The sequence below is a fragment of the Petaurus breviceps genome, unplaced genomic scaffold (assembly GCF_028583685.1).
Source record: "Petaurus breviceps papuanus isolate PSGF00001 unplaced genomic scaffold, PetGlider_PUasm1.0 126, whole genome shotgun sequence".
NCBI lineage: Eukaryota > Metazoa > Chordata > Mammalia > Diprotodontia > Petauridae > Petaurus > Petaurus breviceps.
Genome location: NW_027185655.1, coordinates 41,710,463 through 41,731,713, shown reverse-complemented (window position 1 = coordinate 41,731,713; position 21,251 = coordinate 41,710,463). Strand labels below are relative to the sequence as shown.

Here is a 21,251-nt window from a genome sequence, read left to right as displayed (position 1 = left end):
GATGGATGGATGGATGGATGGATGGATGGATGGATGGATGGATGGATAGATGGGTGGATGGGTAGATAGATAGATAGATAATACAGGTGATAGGCAGATAAACAAATGATGATAGAATATATATGATAGATAGTATATGTTGCCAAATAGTAAATAAATAGAATCAATAAGCTTATGAAAAGCCTGATATTACAAAAACATGATCAATAATATTTAACAGTTTACCTTCCATTCAGTGGGAAAATGGTGCTCATACTGGATGCACATAAAGGTTTAGACATATAGCAGTATGTCCACCAGATCAGTTTTATTTAAGTGACTAATACAAGTATGTTGGCATTCATTCCCTATTTTAGGAGACTGAACATAGTTTATTACTTATTTATTGGCTCCATGTCAATACTCCATTTACTCCTCTAGTCTTCCTGTCATCTCTTATATCAATAACTCCCATATCTATATCCAGCCCTAGTGTCTCATGCACTCTAGTCCCACATTACAGATTGCTAGTTTGACATTACAAACTGAGTATATCATAAGCATCTCAAATTCAACATGTCCAAGTTAAAACTTCTATTTCCTCCAACAAAACCTATACCACTTCTGAATTTCCCAATTTGTATTAAAAGTATCCTTCCAGTCACCCAAGAACGCAGCCTCAGAATAACTCTTTACTTTCTCTCCTCCTGTATACAGAGTCATTTGTGAAATCTTGTTTCTACCTCTTCAGTTCTCTAGTCACCTTTCTCTTGCCTCCACTCACATACCTGCTATCCTAGTTTAGGATCTTTATTACCTCTTACCAGAATTGTTACAACAGCGTCATATATGGCCTCGTTGCCTTCAATTCATTCCACACATAGCCACCAAAGTAATTTACCGTAAGTGCAGGGCTTGCTACGTCACTCATCTACTCAGTAAACTCCAGGGGCTCCTTATTTACTTCCAGATTCCAATATTAACCCCTTTTGAAGTTAGGACTAGCATCTCAACTTCATTCAGGACAATAAGGCATCCTTTGTTTTTTTCAATATCCTCCCTAATGCTTTATGCATAATAGTCATCCAATATATATTTCAAGAGTCATAATGCAAAAGAAAGGGGAAATATTTCGATGATGAATGTTTTGAGAGATGGAGACAACATTAATAACATGCCTTTAAACAAAACAGGTACACTCAGTATTTAAAGCTCTTTACAATCTGACCCCTTCTTGTACTTCTATGCTTTTTACATATTATTCCTCTCTATACATTGTGTGCTTCAGTCATATAGGTTTACTTGTTCCTCACACATGACACCCAGCCTTCCATTGCACTGAGTATCCTTCATGCCATAAGGAAGTACTTTCTTATTTATTACCTGTATTATTTAAGCAAATGTGTTGTCCCAAAGGTCAAGATGTAAGGTACAACACTGTACTGGGAATCAAAAGATTGGACATCTTGTCCAGATTCCGCCTCTTCCTAGCTCTGCCATCTGGGGGAATCCGCCTAATATCTTTGAGCTCCAGTTTCCTTATTTGTGTACGAGGGATCATAATTCCTGCTCTTCCTCACAGGATCAAAACAACTAATCTGTATAGAAATGACTTTGAAAATAGAAGTTTTACTTAAATGCAAGACACCGTTATTATTACTTTCATTTTTTTCTCTCCATGTGTTACTAATTGTCAATCAATTAAGAAGCACTTATTAAGCATTTAATTAAGCATATTCATTAGTCTGTACCAGGAACTGCACTAAGCTGTGTAGCCTTGAGTATTTTACTTAACTTCGGACATCATTGGTTTCCTCTTCTAAAATATAATAATGAGTGTGATAAGGATGAGAAGTTGTGTTAACTTTAGCCAATCATCAACTGGCTCTTTAATTAAGTCAAGTCGCCAACACAGGGGCACAAGGGGTACATTCATATTAGTCTCCCACACACCCCCAGAATAATAAAGCAGAAAAGTATGAATTATTGCCCCTTGCATAAAAATAGTCTTTAGTTCTTAGCATATTCCTTTGCTTTCCTTGGAAAATAAGATGAATTCATCTCAAACATAGCCCTATCCACCTGTCTGGTGCTTCTTATCCCCTCAGACAAGAAAGGACTTTGAGTTCCCAAGCTTTCTAGAACTTCCCTGTAGAGAAATCCAGCAGTCTCTTCTGTGACTACTAGAACAACAAATGCCAGTGGCTAACTCCCATAAAGTTATGGCAGTTGAGGAGAGGTACTGGAAGGGAGAGGAGAAGAGCTTATATTTCTGGCGATATCTAGGGATCGTTTCTGGTTTAATTCTCCCCTCGTCCCAGTTAGGTCAATGAATAGTCCCCACCCTGGCTCTGTTTATGAGTTCATCCCTAGCAAAATTGCATGAGGGGAAGAAATCCGTCCAGACTTGGTCATTTCTCTTTTGGATTTAGAGGCCAAGGGTATAGATAAATTCTGCCCCCCTGCCCATGGACTCTTCAATACCTTCACCTATCCTAGAACAGTTGATGTGACAGAGAGCAAAGCTCCCTCCCTGGGTCAGATGTTGAAACTTAAGCAACCATTCCACCAGATAGATGAAAGAATGCCATAGCCATGAGTGATTTGCTTCCAACATCCTGCTTCCCTTCTTAGAGTCACTGGTAGTACAGGTTTTGCGACTGACTTGCCCTAGCCCTAGGAAAATGAGCCTTCCAAGGATGCCACAGTTCTTGGCTCCTTGTATCCCAGGACAAATGTGTTACTTTTGCCACAGTGTCCTCATGCCCAAATATTCTAGCTCATTTATATTTGTTTTTCTGCCAGTTAAAGTGGCATCACTACTGAGAATGAGGAAGGTAAGAAAAGGGAATGGAGAGGGAATTTTCAGTTGAATTGATGATACATGTCAAGAAATGGGCCAGTTGTAGCTAAAGAATCTTTAAGATATGGCAGTCAATGTATATTTTTACACTGGTATTGCCCAAGGGAAATTGCTTAAGAGATCCACACATAATCTGATAGTTCTCTTGAAAGGATGTGCCTTGTCATTGACAGAACAATGGATCTTTAGTAAGAACACCTGGGTTACTAGCTGTGCAACTTTGGACAATTTACTTAACTTCTCAGCCTCAATTTCCTCCTCTTCATTATAATAATGAGTATGGTGAGACTGAGAGATTAAAGCAAATTGCCCAAGGTTACTCAGTTAGTTGATGAAAATACCTCTGATCCCTGCCCTAAAAACCTCAGTTTTTCTAGAGGCACTAAAATCATTGACTAGATCTAGCCACAAAAGAAACTATTTGAGAGCTTTGCTTTCATCTTCACTGTTCTCTAAATATCTATGTCATTAATCACTGAATGGGCATTGCCTCAATGTCAAAATGAGATCTGCTAATGACCTTCTCTTTAAAAGATCAAAGTCTTCCACCACATCTGGGGCCACCTTCACTTGTCTTGCTGTGGATCTGGCCACTGGACCCAGATTGTTCCAGAGGAGAAAGTGAATCTGGTGACTTTGCACAGTTCTACCTCACTACATCCAATTCACTCACATGTCGTGGTATTTCCTCCATGATGCCTTGGTCCTCTTTGAGAATGAAGGACAAACAACGACCACAAATATCTATCAAAGTCTGTGAATCAAAATTCAGAACTAAGTTAAGGTTCCATGTGAAGGCACATTCTGATCATTCTGATCACTGAAGATGGTACTATGAATAAAGAGCTGGAGTAGGAGTCAGAAAGATCTAAGGTGTTACCCTGGGCAAGTCATTTAACCTCTGAAGAGATTTATTTATAATAGAAAAGCAGTATTCAGACCTTATATTCAAAGGTTCAAGTTATCAAAAGAGCTCACAAGAATTCTACCCAGAGTAATCTAGGCTTTTTCCAGGTTTACTGAACCTGCTAGCAAACTAACTCCTGATCCTCTCACTAGGCTGCCCGTTGGCTTCCAGGGAAACATGTTTCCCAAGAATACAGAGCTATTTCTTAGGTGTCCTGCCTTCCTCCTGGTCTAAACTCAGAATGGCCTGGTCTGTGAATGCCCCAAATTGGCAATGGGGGTTCTCTTCTTCTCTTTCTGTTATCCTGAGCTGAACTCACTGGTTCCTTTAGGAACCCTCCTAAGCCTCAGACAATCATGAGTCACCACCTTTGGCTAGTGGAGCTGAAGTTTCTACTTCCATCTATTCTTTGAGTATTAGGTAACTAAGCCATTGTCCTTCCCCCCAGCCAAGAAGATGGAGAGGAAGACTCAAGAGGAATACTCACTTAGTTGTACACAATACGGAGGTTTAAATATAGAAGCTTTTCATCATCCAAAAGAGAAGTCACTAAGAACTCCGATTCCTCACAATTTGATACTTTTTATTAAATTGCAAAAGGTTCAAAAACTCTGTTAAGAAGAGGATCCTGGACTTTTCACAAACTAAGCCCTTACTGTGAATATACTCTCTATTTTTTATAAGAGCTAGATAATTGCTTACTTGAAATACTTGAACTTGTTGTCTCTGACAGCCCTATTGTACACTGGGAAACTACTCCTTTAAACAAGAGATTTAAGGAAGTTTAGGAATTTGAATATAGAAATTGCACATTCAAATCCTAGCTTTATCATGTCATGTCCCTGGTCATGCCACTTCGGTTTTCTGATAAATGGGCATAATAATATCTATACTATCTATAATACTTCCCAGGGCTTTATCTTCACAAATGAGATAATGTATGTAAAGCACGATGTAAGACCTCAAATGTTATATAAATGTAAACTACCTTTACTGTTGAGATATCGTGAAGGACTCCTGGTTAACAATGTCCTCACTCTCCTTTTTAGAGATCTTTTTCTTGGTCTCCTTCTGGAGCCAGGTCATCTGTCTTGGGTTTTCACCAAATGTTTGTGCTGCTGAAGCCACAGACAGATGAATCACTTTTTGGCAAATGGAATTAAGCCTTAGCCAACATGCCACTGGCAGCATCCCTATTGGAAAGTCATTTCCTGCTGCCACTTGGGTACTTTTGGCAGTATTTTTTTTAATATTGAGTACATATTGGGTATTCACCACTGAACTGGCAGAAATATGGATGGGTGAAGATAGGAAATTCTAACCTATTTAACAAAAACACTATTAGAAAAAAAACTATTAGAGAATATTAGGATGTGTTATAGGATATGGAATATATGATAGAACAGAGTTATTATCAAACTAAGCACAGATTTTTAATGTGTGTTGATCAAGATAGTTCTTACTGACCTGGATGTTATTGACAGTAATTCATGGTCACTTGCATTGTTTGCTAAATTATCCTCCAAACATCAATTAGTAGGATTTGTTGTAAGATCGAATGATCTCATTTAAATTGAATTGGGCTGACAGAGCATTTATCTTCTACAGGAACTGTAGCTGGGGAAAGAATATCAAGTTTTTATTTGATTAATTTTTTTTACTCAATAAAGGCTAAAATCCAAATTTTCTTTATAATGCATGCAACTTGATCATACCCAGATCTAAAGTTGGAAAGAATCATAGTGGCCTTCCAGTCAACCCCTTTATTTTATAGATGAGGAAACTGAGGTCCAAGTTGGTAAATGGCTTGCCTTAGGTACCCTGAGTACTATGGGTCAGAGCTAGAATTCAAAGATTCTCTGACTCCACTCTCAGCCTCTCTCCACTAAATGCTGCTGCCTCTCTATTAGGTGCTAAGACATAACACTAGAAGTAAAATGGTCTCCTTCACATGCTAGTGTTGCCTAGCTTTGATTTTATATCTATCTCAAGGTATCTCACATGAAGTAAAGCAAAGCCATTTTAATTTCAAAAATCTGTGAACATACGCATTTTGGGAGTAGGGAAGAAACATTAGAAAGTGAAACAGGAGGTTAGTGTCTGGAAAATAGAGATGACTTGGCTTGCTTGACATATATCTTGTATATAGCTAGTTTTTCCTGCTTGTTTTCACATTATCTCTTCCATTAGACTGTCACTTCCTTGAAAACAGGGACTGGTTTTTTTTTTACCTCACCTTGTATCCCCAATGCTTAGCAAAGTCTCCTGCACATAACAGGTACTTGGTAAACATGTATGAACTTAACTTGTCATGTATTGAGTGTCTACTGAGTCTAAGAACTGTGTTAGATGCTATTAGAGCCACAGAAAAGGTCTCTGGAGAAGTCACTTCCTTCAAATAGTTTTCAGCTTAGTTGACAAAGTGAGACATAAAGACTTCTGAAATTCAATAAATGTAAAAGACAATTCAGTAAATGTAAAAGGCAATTAACAATTCAAGTTTAATATAAGAGATAAATAAGGCACTGAACTCTGAACGATGGTTTGGCCAACTTTTTCTTCAGAAGATTAATAATGAAGACTAATAACTCTCTTTCTAGAATGGAAATGGTAGGCTACAGATGTGGAATGAAGCAAAATCACAAATGATCACATTGCACATTTTTGTTATGAAAGGATTGGATTGTGTGAAAATTCTGGAAAAGGCAATGGTAGGGGCAGGGGAATTCAACAAAACTACAACTAGGTAGCTGGACAACAGGATAGGTCAGGGAGACCTCAGTTCAAATCTTGTCTCAAATATTTACTAGTTCTGTGACCTTGAGCAAAGCATTTAAACTCTCCCTGGATTTCCTCATTTCTTTTTTTTGGAGATAATTGGGGTCAAGTGACTTGTTCAGGGTCATTCAGCTACTGAGTGTCTGAGACCACAATTAAACTCAGGTCCTCCCGAATCCAGGGCTGGTGTTCTATCTACTGCCCCAATTTCCGCAAAAGGAGGGGGTAATAATAGCAATCCAAATGAAATAACATATGTAAAGTACTTTATGTTAATCAGTCATGTCCTACTTTTCTTGTCTTTGTGGGCCACCACACCAGCACACCAATACTGTTCGTGGGGTTTTCTTGTCAAAGATACGGGAGTGATTTGCCCCTTCCTTCTTCAGTAAATTAAGGCAGACAGAGGTTAAGTGACTTGTCCAATGTCACATGGTTAGGAAGTGTCTGAGGCTGAATTTGAACTTGGGTCATCCTGACTCTAGACTCAGCCCTCTGTCCACTGAGCCACTTACCTGTGAATGTGAAAAAAGTATGGGAATGTTAGGTAGGTACTATTTTAAAAGAGCGGCCCCAATAGTAAGCACTATAGAAATTCAGAAGAAGGGGAACAATTTCTCCACTAGTCATGCAATATGGCTACAGTAATATGTATCATTGTTTTTGGATCAAGCCATGTCATATAGCTGGCATCCCCAGCTATAAAATCAAATAGCCTTTTTTTCTGAACCTTTTTTTTCCCCACATGACTTATGATTCTGTTGCTATACAGAACTCCCGATAAGGAAAGTCTCTCTCTTTCCACAGATTAGCACCTTGTCTGTAATATAATTTTAGAGCGCTGCCTGGGGGCACTAGGGGCACTTCTGACTCTCTAGGGAAGGATTATCAGGAGAATTGGATTTGTGCTGGGTCAAATATTAATAATAAATTAATATATTAATTTACTTTGTTGTAGCCAGAGGAATTGAGGCATTGTGATATAGTGGACAAGGAAGGAACTGGTTTTATAGCTGGAAAAACCCAAGTTCAAGTACCACCTCTGATCTCTGGTGGCTGTTTGACCCTGGGTGGGTCACTTAAATACCCAAGCAGCATTCTACAATGATGAGATGCAAAGTAGGTGCTGATCCAATTTGGGAGAGTTCTTTCATACTGGGAGTTCCTATACCAACGAAATGATATCTACTCTGAAAAAAAAATTGAGTTTAGAATGACAACTATATGACATGTCTTCAAGCAGAAACAACTATACATGTTACCCTAGTAATATTGCATTACTAGTATAGAAATTATAGTTGTCTCTTCCACATAGTGACTTTCCGAATCGTGGTTTCAGTGTATTGTAGTCTGGCATAAGAAATTAAATGGGGATTTTTCAGAGTTTTATGGAGGCCACAGATGACACAGAAAATTTTTAGAAACTCAGAAATGCATAAAATATATGCATAGCATTGTATAATATCAACTCAAATTTTACAATAAAGTCACTGTAAACACCCAATAAAAGAAAAAGAAAAAAAAATCACACTTCTTCTCTGGTATGAAGGGAGGGCCAAAAATTTTTAGCAGATTTTCCAGATCACAGGGGTGTCATTCCCCAAACCTGGAAGGGAGAACTATATCTAAATATAAAAGACAATTGGAAGAATGATGTGCTCGCTCTCTCTCTCTCTCTCTCTCTCTCTCACACACACACACACACTCTCTCTCGCTCTTTCTCTCTCCCTCTCCCCCCCTTTTTTTCTCTGTCACATATACACAGACACACACAGACACACACACATAACTAAGTTCACGATTGTTCATAGACATGTATGACTTAATAGAACAATCTTGTTTTCTTTTTTTCTTTCTTTTTCTCCAAAAAAGCAAATTTTAAAGATTGAGACACTTTTTTTTTACATAGCTTATCAAAGAGAGAACTAAGGTATAAGATGTATTTTTGAACTTTGAAGTCTTCTGTTTTTGCCTTCAAAACACACATTTCTCTAGTTCTTTCTGCTGAAGGGAAAGGAATCTCGCAGTTCCAACTGAAGGCCTTGGGATGGGTTCCTAAATGAGAGTGACCCTGATCCCAGAGGCCTTCAATGCTATTGCTACAAGATTTGATATTGCCCATAGTCTTTTCTTCTCACTCATCTCTATTCTTTTCCTTTTAGCTCGTAAGCAAGAGATCATCAAAGTTACTGAGCAACTTATTGAAGCAATCAACAATGGGGACTTTGAAGCTTACACGTGAGTTCCGATGGTATTTTTCTTTCATGAATGCATAGCATTTGTTCTGTTCCGTTTTGTAAATATTTAAGCATGTGGTCTTGGCTATCAAGTTCTCATTTATCTTTCCCTAAAGAAGAAGGGGATATAAGTCTCTATTCTAATGTTTCATAATTTCTATTAAACGTAGAAAACTATTCTCAAGCATAAATAAAGTATCCAAAGGCCAGTGCTTTGCTGTTGAATTTTCTTAACTGAAAAAATAATTTTTAGAAGACCCTGGATTCTGTTGTATGGAGCTCTTAATGAGTAAATTCCCTTGACCAATACAGGCACAAGACTGTTCGGCAATTTACAGTCTTGAAAAGTTGGGACACAGAGAGGTCAATAACTTCCTCGGAGTCCCACAGCCAGTATGAACCAAAGGCATGATTCAAACCCAAGATTTTAGGATGCCAAAGCAATCTTTCTTCACTATGCCATATATGCAATGTGTCTGGTGTGATGGGACCTAGAAACAAGTATTTGGAAGCCTGACTTTAAAGTGAAGGAATAGCAAACAAGCAAACAAAAACGGGAGAGAGGAGGAGAAGGGAAGGAAAGACAAGAAGAAAGGTGAGGACAGGAGAGAAGAGAAAATGAGAAAGGGAGAGAGGAGAGGACAAAAGAAAGGAGAAACTGGACAACAGGACAGGACAAGAGAGGTAAGAAGAGAAGACAGGACAATCCCTCCTCTAGGAGGAGAAGAGAAAGCAGGAGGAGAGAATAGGAGAAAACACCAGAGGAAAAGAGAGGTTAACAGAAGAGAGGATGGGGAAGGAGGGAGAATACAGAACAGACAGAAGGAGAAGAGAGGCAGGGAAGAGGAGGGAGTCCTCCCTCTATTGTTAGAGATAATCATACCCTTTAAACATTTACTGTGAAAACCAGAACTCACAGCCTTCCCATATCTACAGCATTGTCATGGGCTTAGAGGGGTGTAAAGGCCTGAGAAGAAGCAAGAGTTAGACATTTTTAATTTATGTGATAGTAATCCCCTGTGGACCTAAAGTTAAAAAAAAATAAAAGGTACTGATGACTTCTTTATTTCAGTCCCTAAAAGCAAATAAAAATGCAAGTTATAATCTAAAAAGAGGGCAGCTAGTTGGTGCACTGGATAGAACACCAGGCCTAAAATCAGAAAAATCTGAACTCAAATGAAGCCTCAGACACTTACTAGCTGTGTGACCCTGGACAAGTCACTTAACCCTGTTTGTCTCAGTTTCCTTATATGTAAAATGAGTTGGAGAAGGAAGTGACAAACCACCCCAATATCTCATGACCTCAAACAGGGTCATGAAGCATCGGACACCACTGAAACAATTGAACAACAATATGAAGTCCTCTCACAGGGTCATTGGTCAAAGGTATTTCCTCAGATATCTCAGCCTATCAGCAATCTAGGAAAGCTCATAAATATAATGCAAGGTCACTGGCATTGTTCAGAACAGCACCTCCACAAAGTTGGCATGCACCCTAAGGAATGCACCCTCCATGTTTTGAGGCACTTTAAAAATAAATTTGCTTTTACGTGGAATATTTGAATTCATCTTGGAAACCTGACTTCATTTAGGACATTTAGACAGAAGTCTCCCAAGGGAATTTTGTTAGGGTTTAACCTCTCATTACCTCAGACAGCCCTCTAAAACTAAAAGAATGAGACAGACTGACAAATTACCTGTGCCAGACTTTAATCATCCTTTTTATTTTATATTGTCCTTGTAGGTTTTTAAGACAAATATTTGCATTTTAAATGTCTTCTGAATTAGGAAAAAAAAGAAACCATTTTTATCCAGGTCTTTATAACCAAAAGCAATGCCCACCCCCCAAAAAAAAATCAGTTATGGACTATAGATCTAAAAAAAAACTACAAGTCAGGCAGTCTATACATTTACATATATTTTTCATTGAATTTAGCATTGAATTCATCTCATTTCTCTTTTTACTCTGGTCATGGAGACCTGTGGTCTAGAGTCATTTAGAACTTTCAGTTCAAAGCTGATTTTTAAAAGGCCTTTTCATTCCAGAGCTTTATGTATGGTGATGTGTATGTATATCCTTTAAATCTCTGGCAGCTTTGTGTTTCCAAAATATGCTCTCTACATAAGTACACTGGACACTTCTCATGACAGGCTTGTGAACCCATAGCTGAGTGGATTCTGACAAGGTTATTAAAAGTACATGAAATATCTAATAGATATGTATATTGTATACCTACAAATACATCATACATAATTACATGTCAATAATGATTTGTAATAGACCTTTAAAAATTATTTTCTAAAACACACAGATGTACATAGGGTATGGACCAGTGGGTTCTCAAACACATTTTTTTCCGATGGTAGTGAAGATAGATCCATTAAGGTATAACAGCTCTGAGAAGAATGACTTCCTAGTACAGCATAGAATTAACTGTTCAATAGTTCACTGATGGGGATAACCGGAAGCTATTATTTCTAGAAGAAATAATAGTTGCTAGCAATATAAATTTCCTTGTTACCATAGAAACACTGTTCTTTCTAGGTCTTACCATTTTGTTCCTCATAAAGGCGTTTTATACATTTGCCTTTGAACTTAAAAATACTTGCCCACCAGGTAGGCTAGGGAAAAGCATAAGGGACACTTCCATAAGGCTTGAGCAAAATACAAAGAAGAACCACTGTCAGTTCTCTATTGAAAAATATCCTGAAAATCAAATGGCAGGCAGGCCCCCATGCTATGATTGGTCCTCTCTATAGATCATTTTGAGATTACATTTTGTCCAACAGCTGATAAAATATTGCCCTCCGAAGGAGAAAGAACAAAAAGGTTTGGCAGAGATCATACTTGATTAAATTAATGAATGGCCTTCAGTTCCTTCAACTCATTCTCCACTCAGTGACCCCTACAGGCTTTCTCCAGATGCTCATTATATTGTACCTGTCACTAATAATGATGAATCCTGAATTAATCAAAATTAAATGGGTACATTTGAACCTCTCCTTAGAAATATTTATGAGTCTATAACAATAGTTCCACAGATATTATAACTCTTGAAGGAGATATTTCTAATAAAGAAGTCACTTGTTCCTTCCCTGAGGTGTTTGGGAGTGGGGCTGGTGGTGTACTAAATTGATTCACCCAGAGTGTCTTTGGTGGCCATTATGGAAGTACTTTGGAGAACTGACTGGTTCAGGAATCAGAATGATAATATGGGAGACAACTAGACTAATCTTAAGTTCTTTCGGGGCTGTTTTTATTTTCTTCCTACAGAAAAATCTGTGACCCAGGTCTCACTGCTTTTGAACCTGAAGCCTTGGGTAACTTGGTGGAAGGAATGGATTTTCATCGATTCTACTTTGAAAATGGTATATTTCTTCCTAGTTTTAAAAAAAAATTGCATGATTTCCCCCACCCCCCAGGTTCTTCTTGGCTTTTTCCCAAATGGAATCTTCTTTCTAATTATATCTGAAGTAGGAATGTTTTCCTCCAGGGCAGGTTTATGCATTATAGGAATATGTCTTTATTGAAATAGGAAATTAATGATAGTTATATAAATTCTCACTTACTATAAAATACCTATATTTTTAGGATAAATGCAACATTATGAAATCTAGTCATACAGTTAGAATAGAAATTGCCAATATCCTTCCATTACATGAAACCTAATGAACACATATATACATAAATATATATGGGTTTTTTTTCCAGTTCTCTGTGAGCAGTCTACTGTTTGTAGCTATAGGAAATGAAGAAACTCTCTCATAATCTTTGAAGTAGGAAAGAAATCTTTGAAAGCATGTAAAGTGCTTATATTTTCGATACAGGATAGATGGAAATGATTGATAACATGCTAAATTTGCAAGAATTTTCATCATTTTGAAAGAATTGCACAAAGGAAATATAAGCTAGAGGTGATTTACTAATAATCCGTATCCCAAAGCATTGCAGATAATAAAGACTCACAATGAGCTTGACAATGATATGTTTTCTTGATCCAAGGAAAATTATTAAAGAACAAAAGGGTTCATGCTAAGAGTAGGACCATGCAATTCACTTTTGCTAGAATTCTCTTATACTTTCTGGATATGCTCCCTTAGATCAGAAGTTCTTCTCCTCCATTAGACTGTCAGCTCCTTGAGGGAAGGCATTATTTATCTTTTGCCTCGTTTTACATCCTAGCACTTAGCACAGCAGAGGCTTTATAAATGTTGATTGATAGATTGATTGAGTTTGTGTGTGTGTGTGTATGCATGCTCCACTTTGGCAGTTTGCTAAACCCTATGGACCCCTTCTCAGAAGAATGTTTTTAAATAATTGAAGAAAAAGCTAAATTCCATTTAGAGATTAGTGGGGGGGAAGATGCTTTTTTTCCCATCCAAGTTCAAGAACCACCCCACCACCCACCCACATACACAAACACCTGAAATCTATCCACTTGGGAATCTGTGGATCCTAGGTTCAAAAGTCCTGCCATAGATTCTAGAAATTCATTCTATTCATCCCTATCTCCCAACCTCTGGAGGTCACATTAAAAAACAATACCTTCAAGGGCTAAATCCATGATCCTGTGATTCTTTTGTTTCCGTATGTCTTATTGATGCTAAGCATGTCTCAATTTTGTCATCATTTTTTGATTGAGTTCTGACCAAAGCTACTAGATTAGCATAATTTTTAAAAAAAATAAAGAGATCGAAATTCTTTATATGTGTCTGTGTGTGTAAATCTGGACAGTTCAGTAATTGGTAACATGCTTTCATAAGAGCTAAAATAAACATTTTTTCTTCTTCTACACTGTATCTCCCTAAACTTTCTTTCAGAATTTCACCATCAACGACAAATGTTTATTCAGTGCTTATTATACGCTAGGCACTGTGATATGTGCTGTGGATATAAGAAAAACGAAAGCACAGCTTCTGCCCTTAAGGAGCTTCCATTCTATTAGAGGTACAATGCAAAACCACTGGCCAGAATCCCAGTTATATACAGTGTAAATGAGAAGAAATCTCAGAGGAAAACCATTGGTTTGGGGGAGTGGCAGTCACTTCAGTGGAGGTAACTAATATGTAGAATGGAAGAACCTACCTCCAAGAAAGATTTTGATAGGCTGAAACAGTGGGATGAATTTCTTAAGATGAAATTTAACAGAGCACTACACTTGAGTTAAAAAAAAAGCATAGTAAAGAAAGGGAGATGTAGTTAGATGCCCGGGTATTTTAGTATGCTACAAATTCAGTATGGCTTAGTGGTGTGACCTGGCGGTCAGAAAAAAAGTAATACGATCTCAGGCTGTGTTAACGGAAGCTTGCTGTCAAAAGGGAAAATCGTTTTTATCTAACTTGACTATGCTCTGATCAGACCTCATTCACAGTCTTTTGTTCATATCTGGGTGGTACATTTCAGTAAACACATTGGCAAGCTGGACTGTGTCCAGCAGATGGCAACCAGCATACTGAGGGGACACAAAACTGTGCTCTAACCATGGAAAACACTGGAAATGTCATGGGTAACATAAAAAAAAAATGTCATGGGTCACCAAGTTAATTAAAAGGCATCAAAATGAATTGCCTGTGTAAAGACCTCTTGCTGTGTGGTTATCAGCAAGGCACTAAAGGACGTTAGAGCTATGTAAAATACCTGCCTCATCCTAGAGACCTACTTTACTAATAAAGAAGAAAGAGCTTTCTGGGAGACCACAGGATATCCTGCCATCTGCATTGACAACATGGGCTGGTGACAATCAAGTTACACCTGCACCTAGCAGCCACTTGGCTTTTTATAATGTGTTTTATCACTTCCTTTTCCTCTAAAGTCCCTATTACAGAAAGGGAAAAAATGTAGCTAACATGTCTCTTTTATCTCCCTCATGTGAGGACAAAAAGATGAAGTTATCTTTCCTCCTGGAATTTCATGATGTAGGAACAATTCAAAGACACACATATTGAAACAGAACTTCATAAGAGTGATCCCTCCAAGAGGGTTTAATTGCTGAGCTTACAAATTCAGGAGGTGATTTATAAAATCCTAGAAAGGACTTTCTGTGGTTATAATGTGTATCGATGCCATATATTGATCACAGACGTGGTGATTGCCTTTCATACTATTGATCTTTTTCTGGTCTTCTCCTTTTGTTCTCTCATAGCTTTGTCCAAAAGTAATAAGCCAATTCACACCATCATCCTGAATCCTCATGTCCATCTGGTAGGCGATGACGCCGCCTGCATAGCATACATCAGGCTCACGCAGTATATGGATGGCAGCGGAATGCCAAAGACTATGCAGTCGGAAGAGACCCGAGTTTGGCACCGCCGTGATGGAAAGTGGCAAAACGTCCATTTTCACCGCTCGGGTTCACCAACAGTACCCATCAAGTAAATATTTCCAGGCCGTCAGCTTCTCTGATAATATGCCCATGGTCAGCTCTCTATAATCTTCTGTTGTTTATAGCATGGCACATACTATATAATGCTGGTAGCATTTTTGGTTTTTTGGGTATATGCATATATATGTGTATGTATATGTATATAAATGTATGTATATAGGTATATGTGTATGTATATATATACATACAGACATGCATATATATATATACATATATATATATATATAATGCCTGGAAATATAAAGGATCTCACAGCTCCCTGCAAAACTCACTCAGTTCATTATGAACTGAAACTTGGTACAACAACACTGAACAGAAGGATAGGACAGGACTTTGAGGCTTCTCCAGCAAAATGAAGGCACGATATAATTAGCCAAGTTATTCACTGCTCTGTTGTCATTGTTGGCATAGGAAGTTTGGGTGTGGAAGGAAGGAACAGGGAGGAGTCTCTTTAATGACCAGTGGAAACCAGGAGATCAGTTTGTAACCTAGTTTAAAAAAAAAGAAAAGGGAACATCAGGGGCAAGGTGAGAGCAGGGGATTGAGTTACTGCTAGCTAATTAAAAGTAAAAGAGAATCTTAGAAATCAACATTAATGGGACTGATTGTAGGAAATAAACAGAGATTTTCCCATATTCAACTCTGTATACACTTCTATTCTAAATCCCAAATTTGATCTGTGAAATAATATCTGTGGGAGGAAGGAAGAAGGGAAGGAAGGAATGAAGGAAGAAGAAGGAGGAGAGGAAGGAGGAGGAAGGAAGGAAGGAGGGAGGGAGGGAAGGAGGGAGGGAAAGAAGAAAGGAAGGGAGGAAGGAAGGAAGGGAGGGAGGAAGGAAGGGAAGGAAGGAAGGAAAGAGAGAGAGAGAGAGAGTGAGTGAGTGAGTGTGCTGGATTTGGAACCAGAGAAGTGAGGTCCAAATACAGACTCTGTGAGTTACTACCTGCATGATGTTGGCCAAGTCAGTTACCCTCCATGGGCCTCCTTTTCCTTATCTGTGAAAAAGTGGGAGGGATTTGTATCAGAATATTTGTAAGGTATATTAACCTATACATGTATCAAGTCCTATAATATGTGCCAAAGTTATTTGGGAGCCATGGAGGCAAAGTTTCCTGCTCTCAGGAGTTGGGCACACATTAAAAAAAAGTCCTAACTGAGGTGAGGCAGGAAACTTCCAAAGAAAGGAGAATCCTCAGAGGAGGTTTCCTAGGTCTTTAACTGGACTTTGAAGGATGATGCAGTCTGAAAAGAGAGTGTGTGGATGAGGATTAAAGGAAGAATTTTGTTCTTGAGAAGTAACACAATGTCCAAAGGTATGAATGGACATAATATAATGATGAGTTGGCAAAAACCTGGCCCAAGAAGACCAGAGCAGAAGTAGAAATAAAAATGACTATTAAATGATTAAGAATGGTGATTAAAATGAAATAATGATTGCAGGGCTACATTATGGAAGTTACATAAAGCAGCTAAAAAGTTTAGACTTGGTGTGTAGGACAGTGGGACCAAAGTGACCCAAGGTCAGACTGTGTCTACCATCTGTTAGCCTTCAAGAAGAGAGGTGGTGGCAGACAGAATGCAGCAAGTAGTACATTCCATTCTCTACCTTGTTATCCCATACATATCCCTTGATAGCATATCTCAGTATGCCTTACTGCCAAATCGTGATCGATTCCAAGAAAGCCTCCTGTTAGAATGAGACATTCACCAATCATCATTGAGTTTGTGATCCAGTAGTTAATTGACTTACAAATTTAAAGAGGTACAATACTGTCCAAAGGGTAAAATTTATATGAGAGAATTTATGTTTAAAAGATTCCATTTAATGCCATGTGGCTTAAGAAATAGTCTTTTTAAAGGGGTGATCTTGTATTTACAATGGGAAGAGAATGTCTCAGGAAGCATCTCTTTGGTCAAAATTGTTGAGGCCTGGAAGTTGTACTTGTGGTTCCCATGGGTCTTGTGACTTATTTGCTCCTTATATGGTATGATTGGAGCTGATGACTGCCAGCTACACTATGATTAATGTGTTGTCATGCAAAGATGACTGAATTTGAAGTCAGGAAACCCAGGTTTGAATCAGTGCTGTGTGACATTACCTTGGGTAAGTCATTTCATCTTTCCCAGCCTGTTTCCTCGTTCATAAACTGGGATTGGGCCAGATGATCTTTAAGATTCCTTATAACTCTCAACCTTATTCTCCTATGAGGATATTTTATCCTGCATTATTTCCAACAAAGGACATATGGGGTCTTTCAAAAATACCACAACCCATGGCAAGTCTCCATGAGTTCTTAAAAAGGGTGTCTAGCATTCTTTGTAGTAAAATGTTCTTTGATAGTAATGAGACATTAAGAAGGAATCTAATTCAATGTAACCTTGGGTCACAGCCATTTTAGAGCTCCCTAAAATGGTGTAATTGTCTAATTATAACCCAGAACAGAACTTTAGATTACAGTCACAGAATCTAAAGTTCTGTTCTGGGTCATAATTAGACCATTCTCAATTATCTATGCCAATAAAAGATCAGAGTGATGAGACCAAGGAGAGTAAAAGACCATCCAATATTTTAGATTAAGCTTCAGAAAATATTTAATTTCTGAATGATCTGCAAATAAACCTAATAAACATAAATTCAGTGGCCCCTTGTGCCAAGGACTGGGCTAAGCACCAGAAATTACAAAGACAAAAAAAATTTGAAAACAGTCTCTGACCTCAAGGACCTTACATTTTATATTCTAATTTACTGGCTTCACTTCCTCATGCATTGTTTTGGTTAATTTTTCAAAATGACTTCTTTACCCAAGTCTGTGCTTTAAGAGGGAGGTCCAGTGATGCTAGCAAAAATTGGTTTGGAATTAAAAACAGTTTGTGTATGCCTGTAGAGAAGATAATCCAGAAGGATAATTGAGGGTTGACTAGAATAAAATTCTTTTTATTTTTTGCTTTTTGAAGGGCAATTGGGGTTAAGTAACTTGCCCAAGGTAACACGGCTAGTTTTTAGTGTGGCTGTGAAGTGTGTGAGGCCGGAACCGAATTTGAGTCCTCCCGACTCCGGGGCCAGCGCTTTACTTGCTGCGCCACCTAGCCACCCCTAGAATAAAATTCTTGCTGGTGCTGTAACTTTATTGAGTGATTTGCTTTTGAAATGTGAGTGGGTCATACTTTTCCAGGGGGGTCCACTGCTGAGTACAGGACTGTCTGATGTGTGCCTCGCTAGGAGAAATGACCCTTTGTAAAGAAACATAACCCTGGTTCAGTGTGAAAAGGAACCTCTTGTGAAATTTTTTAAAAAAACCTTTGTTTTCCCACTACGGAGAACACAAATGTCAAATTACTTCCTCAGTAGTCAGAGAAAGGTATTTACCCAAGACTTTCCTGACAGATTTTGGCCACCAGGATGCATCAGTTACACATATGTCAGACATCCCTTTACAATATTCATTTTTTGACTGAGGAAATGCCTTCCTTCTCTAAAAGAGAAAGAAAAACCTTTTTTCTGGTATACAGTGATGAGTTGTCCTCTGCTCTGTATCAGGTGCTTTTGAGTGGACTGATAGATTATCATACCTGATTTCTCATTTAATATCCTTTCTGTTCAACATGATCAATTTTCCTTTATGGCTTCAGTCCCCCCCCCCCCAACTATACTTCCAGTCTGTTATCTCCTATAGTAAAAGTTAAAGTCCCTCAGTACCCTCTGTGGCCCAGTAAGTGACAGGATTTTGATAAACAACAATATAATTTGTTTTTCCCCCCTTTCTCCTTTCAGCTAAAAATCAACAGTACCACTTCTGCATTCTCTGTCTTCAAGGCACCTGGATGGTAACCACCCGGGCGGGCCTGCCCTCCTCTTCATGCATGTTTCCAAATGCATGAAGCTGTGATGGTCCTACCTGTAACAATGCATTTGTGATGCATCATTTTGTCATAATATTCCATCTCAATGTTTTCTTTGCACTCTATGGAAGGGGGTGTTTCGTGCAAATTAAAACCAATGTCAGCAAACAAGGGGAGGGAGGGTGGGGGGAGAAAGAGAAAACACCACAACCACATGTTCCAAGCATAGTACAAGCATCATTTTTCTATTTATGCCAAGTTTTAACAGCCTTCAGAGCTATCATTCTCTAAATGATAGTTTGTAAAAGAAATATTCATCAAAAAAATGTCTATGCCATATCTATCTGTTTCAGTTTGTTTAAAAAAATTCAAAGGCAAAAAAATCTCTTCAGTTTTCTGTTGTGGTTCTAGTTGAAATGAATGATATTTTTGTTGGTGGCTTTGGATTGTGACAATGATGTGGACAAAATCAATGATGAATGTGGAAACAAAAATGTGCTGGCTGGGTATCAGCCGGAGCCGTCTTAGTTCTTGATCAAGCTGTGTAAACTGGAAAAACTCACATCACTTACTAGCTTGATCTCCCTAGGATACACTTCCCCTCTTCTGCTTAATCAGCCGTGTCTGTTTCTTCTTCCTCAAGTATGCACCCTCCAATCTCTTTTCCTTCAGGGTGAGGATTTGCTGTTAGTGAGAAAAAGGCTAAAGGCAACATGAGGTGAAGGAAAAAATAGGGACTTAGGGAAAGAGCTAAAGCAGAGAGCTTTTGAGCACTTTCAGGGTGTACAGAATTTTATTAGAGAATCCTAGATTTTTTTTTAACATTGGTTATATCCTAGATTGGGCTTAGATATTCTAAATCTTTTAGAAAAAAATTATATATAAATATATATATAGGCTTTTAAAAAGCTGAAGATGAAAAGATATAAGCTCCTGTTTGAGTCAATCAATTTCTTATTCATCTGGATAATCATTGCAATCATACCAGGATCTTCAAGACTTTTAGCACAATCACTGTGTGCACACGGGCTCCCTTTGTACCCCACTGGGCATGAATTGTGGGGACTTCTCTAGCATCACTAGGGATTTTTCTATGACTACCAAGCTCTAGAAAATAAGCAGGGAAATATTTTTTTGTGTTGATACACATCTTACAGCCCATTGTTTGCAATTTGACCGTCCTCCATCTTCTCTCCTTAATTGTAGTTTCTGAAAGCAGTTAGTTTTTCAGCTTAAAACAAAAAAAGGGGGGGGGGTATGATGCAACTGGCAGGCGAGCTCAAGGGTGTATTGGGGAGGGAGCAGAGTATCACTCCTTGTGTTTTCTTCTTTGCCCTCTCCTGCAAAGCTTCCCCCCCTTTCCCGTGATGCTATATAATGCATGCTATCTGCATTGTCTTTTTTTTAAGCAACTCACAACCCTCTGCAACCTGTTTTTAAAATCAAAACTTTACTGATTTGTATCATTAACCCTTTTTGTGTCAGTTACTAATCCAAGCAATCCTTTATGCCCTTAGATGTTGTTACTAGTGGATGTGTGATAGATGGATCGAAGCTTTTATGATCATTATTACATAACTTAAAATGATATATATTTAAAATACACATATACAGTAAATGTATTGAGCCATGTTAACCTGCCAATGAGATCTGTGAAAAACAAAAAAACAAAAAAGTAACAGCCTCTTTTTTCTTCCTCCCTTTTAAATTTCTATCACCTTTTTTTTTTTCCTGTGAAGCGGCTGTAAGTAGCACCAGTGTATTTTTAAACATGTGTAGAGTGGTGGGTTTATTTGTTTTTGTTTTTGTTTTTTTACACTTTAACATAGCATGTGGTGTTGAAATGTTACTGTAGCTCAAGCCTATCTTCTACACCAAGGTGGGAAGAAATCGTGATTCATTCCCTCCACCACAATCAAATTATATACGTATCTCCTGTTATTTTGAAACACTGCAGTTTACCATGGGACACTGTATATATTTCTTGCCATAATGGTAAATGACTGATTGATATATTTAAGAATTAATAAATTTGTGATTTCTGCTGACAACGTGACTGCCCATCATTATTTCTTAGGAAAGGGTGATGGTGGGGTTGGGGGAAGAATGTCCTAGGACAGTGGTTACCAGGATTTTATGTTTTAACAACAACAACAAAATGTGTTTTGAATCCCCAAGGTAATTGAATATTCTACTTATTATGTTCTTTATAATTATTTACTGTTTCAGGCACCATTAAAGAATTTTTAGCATTTAATGAATA

General features: G+C 38.1%; 1 protein-coding gene across 6 annotated transcripts in view; it reads left to right on the top strand.

Moving 5' to 3' along the window:
• Positions 1-21,039, top strand: part of CAMK2D (calcium/calmodulin dependent protein kinase II delta) — a 363,589-nt gene extending 342,550 nt beyond the window's left edge. For 5 of the 6 annotated variants that reach the window (XM_069095453.1, XM_069095444.1, XM_069095434.1 and 2 more), the window contains 3 exons: positions 8,690-8,765; positions 12,039-12,133; positions 14,908-18,270. In XM_069095453.1, coding sequence (XP_068951554.1) covers positions 8,690-8,765; positions 12,039-12,133; positions 14,908-15,140 — 404 coding nt within the window. In that variant the 3' untranslated portion in view covers positions 15,141-18,270. Of the gene's footprint in view, positions 1-8,689; positions 8,766-12,038; positions 12,134-14,907; positions 18,271-18,920 lie in introns of those variants that run through there. The other variant, XM_069095418.1, reaches the window with a different exon arrangement.
• The last annotated feature ends 212 nt before the right edge of the window (positions 21,040-21,251 follow it).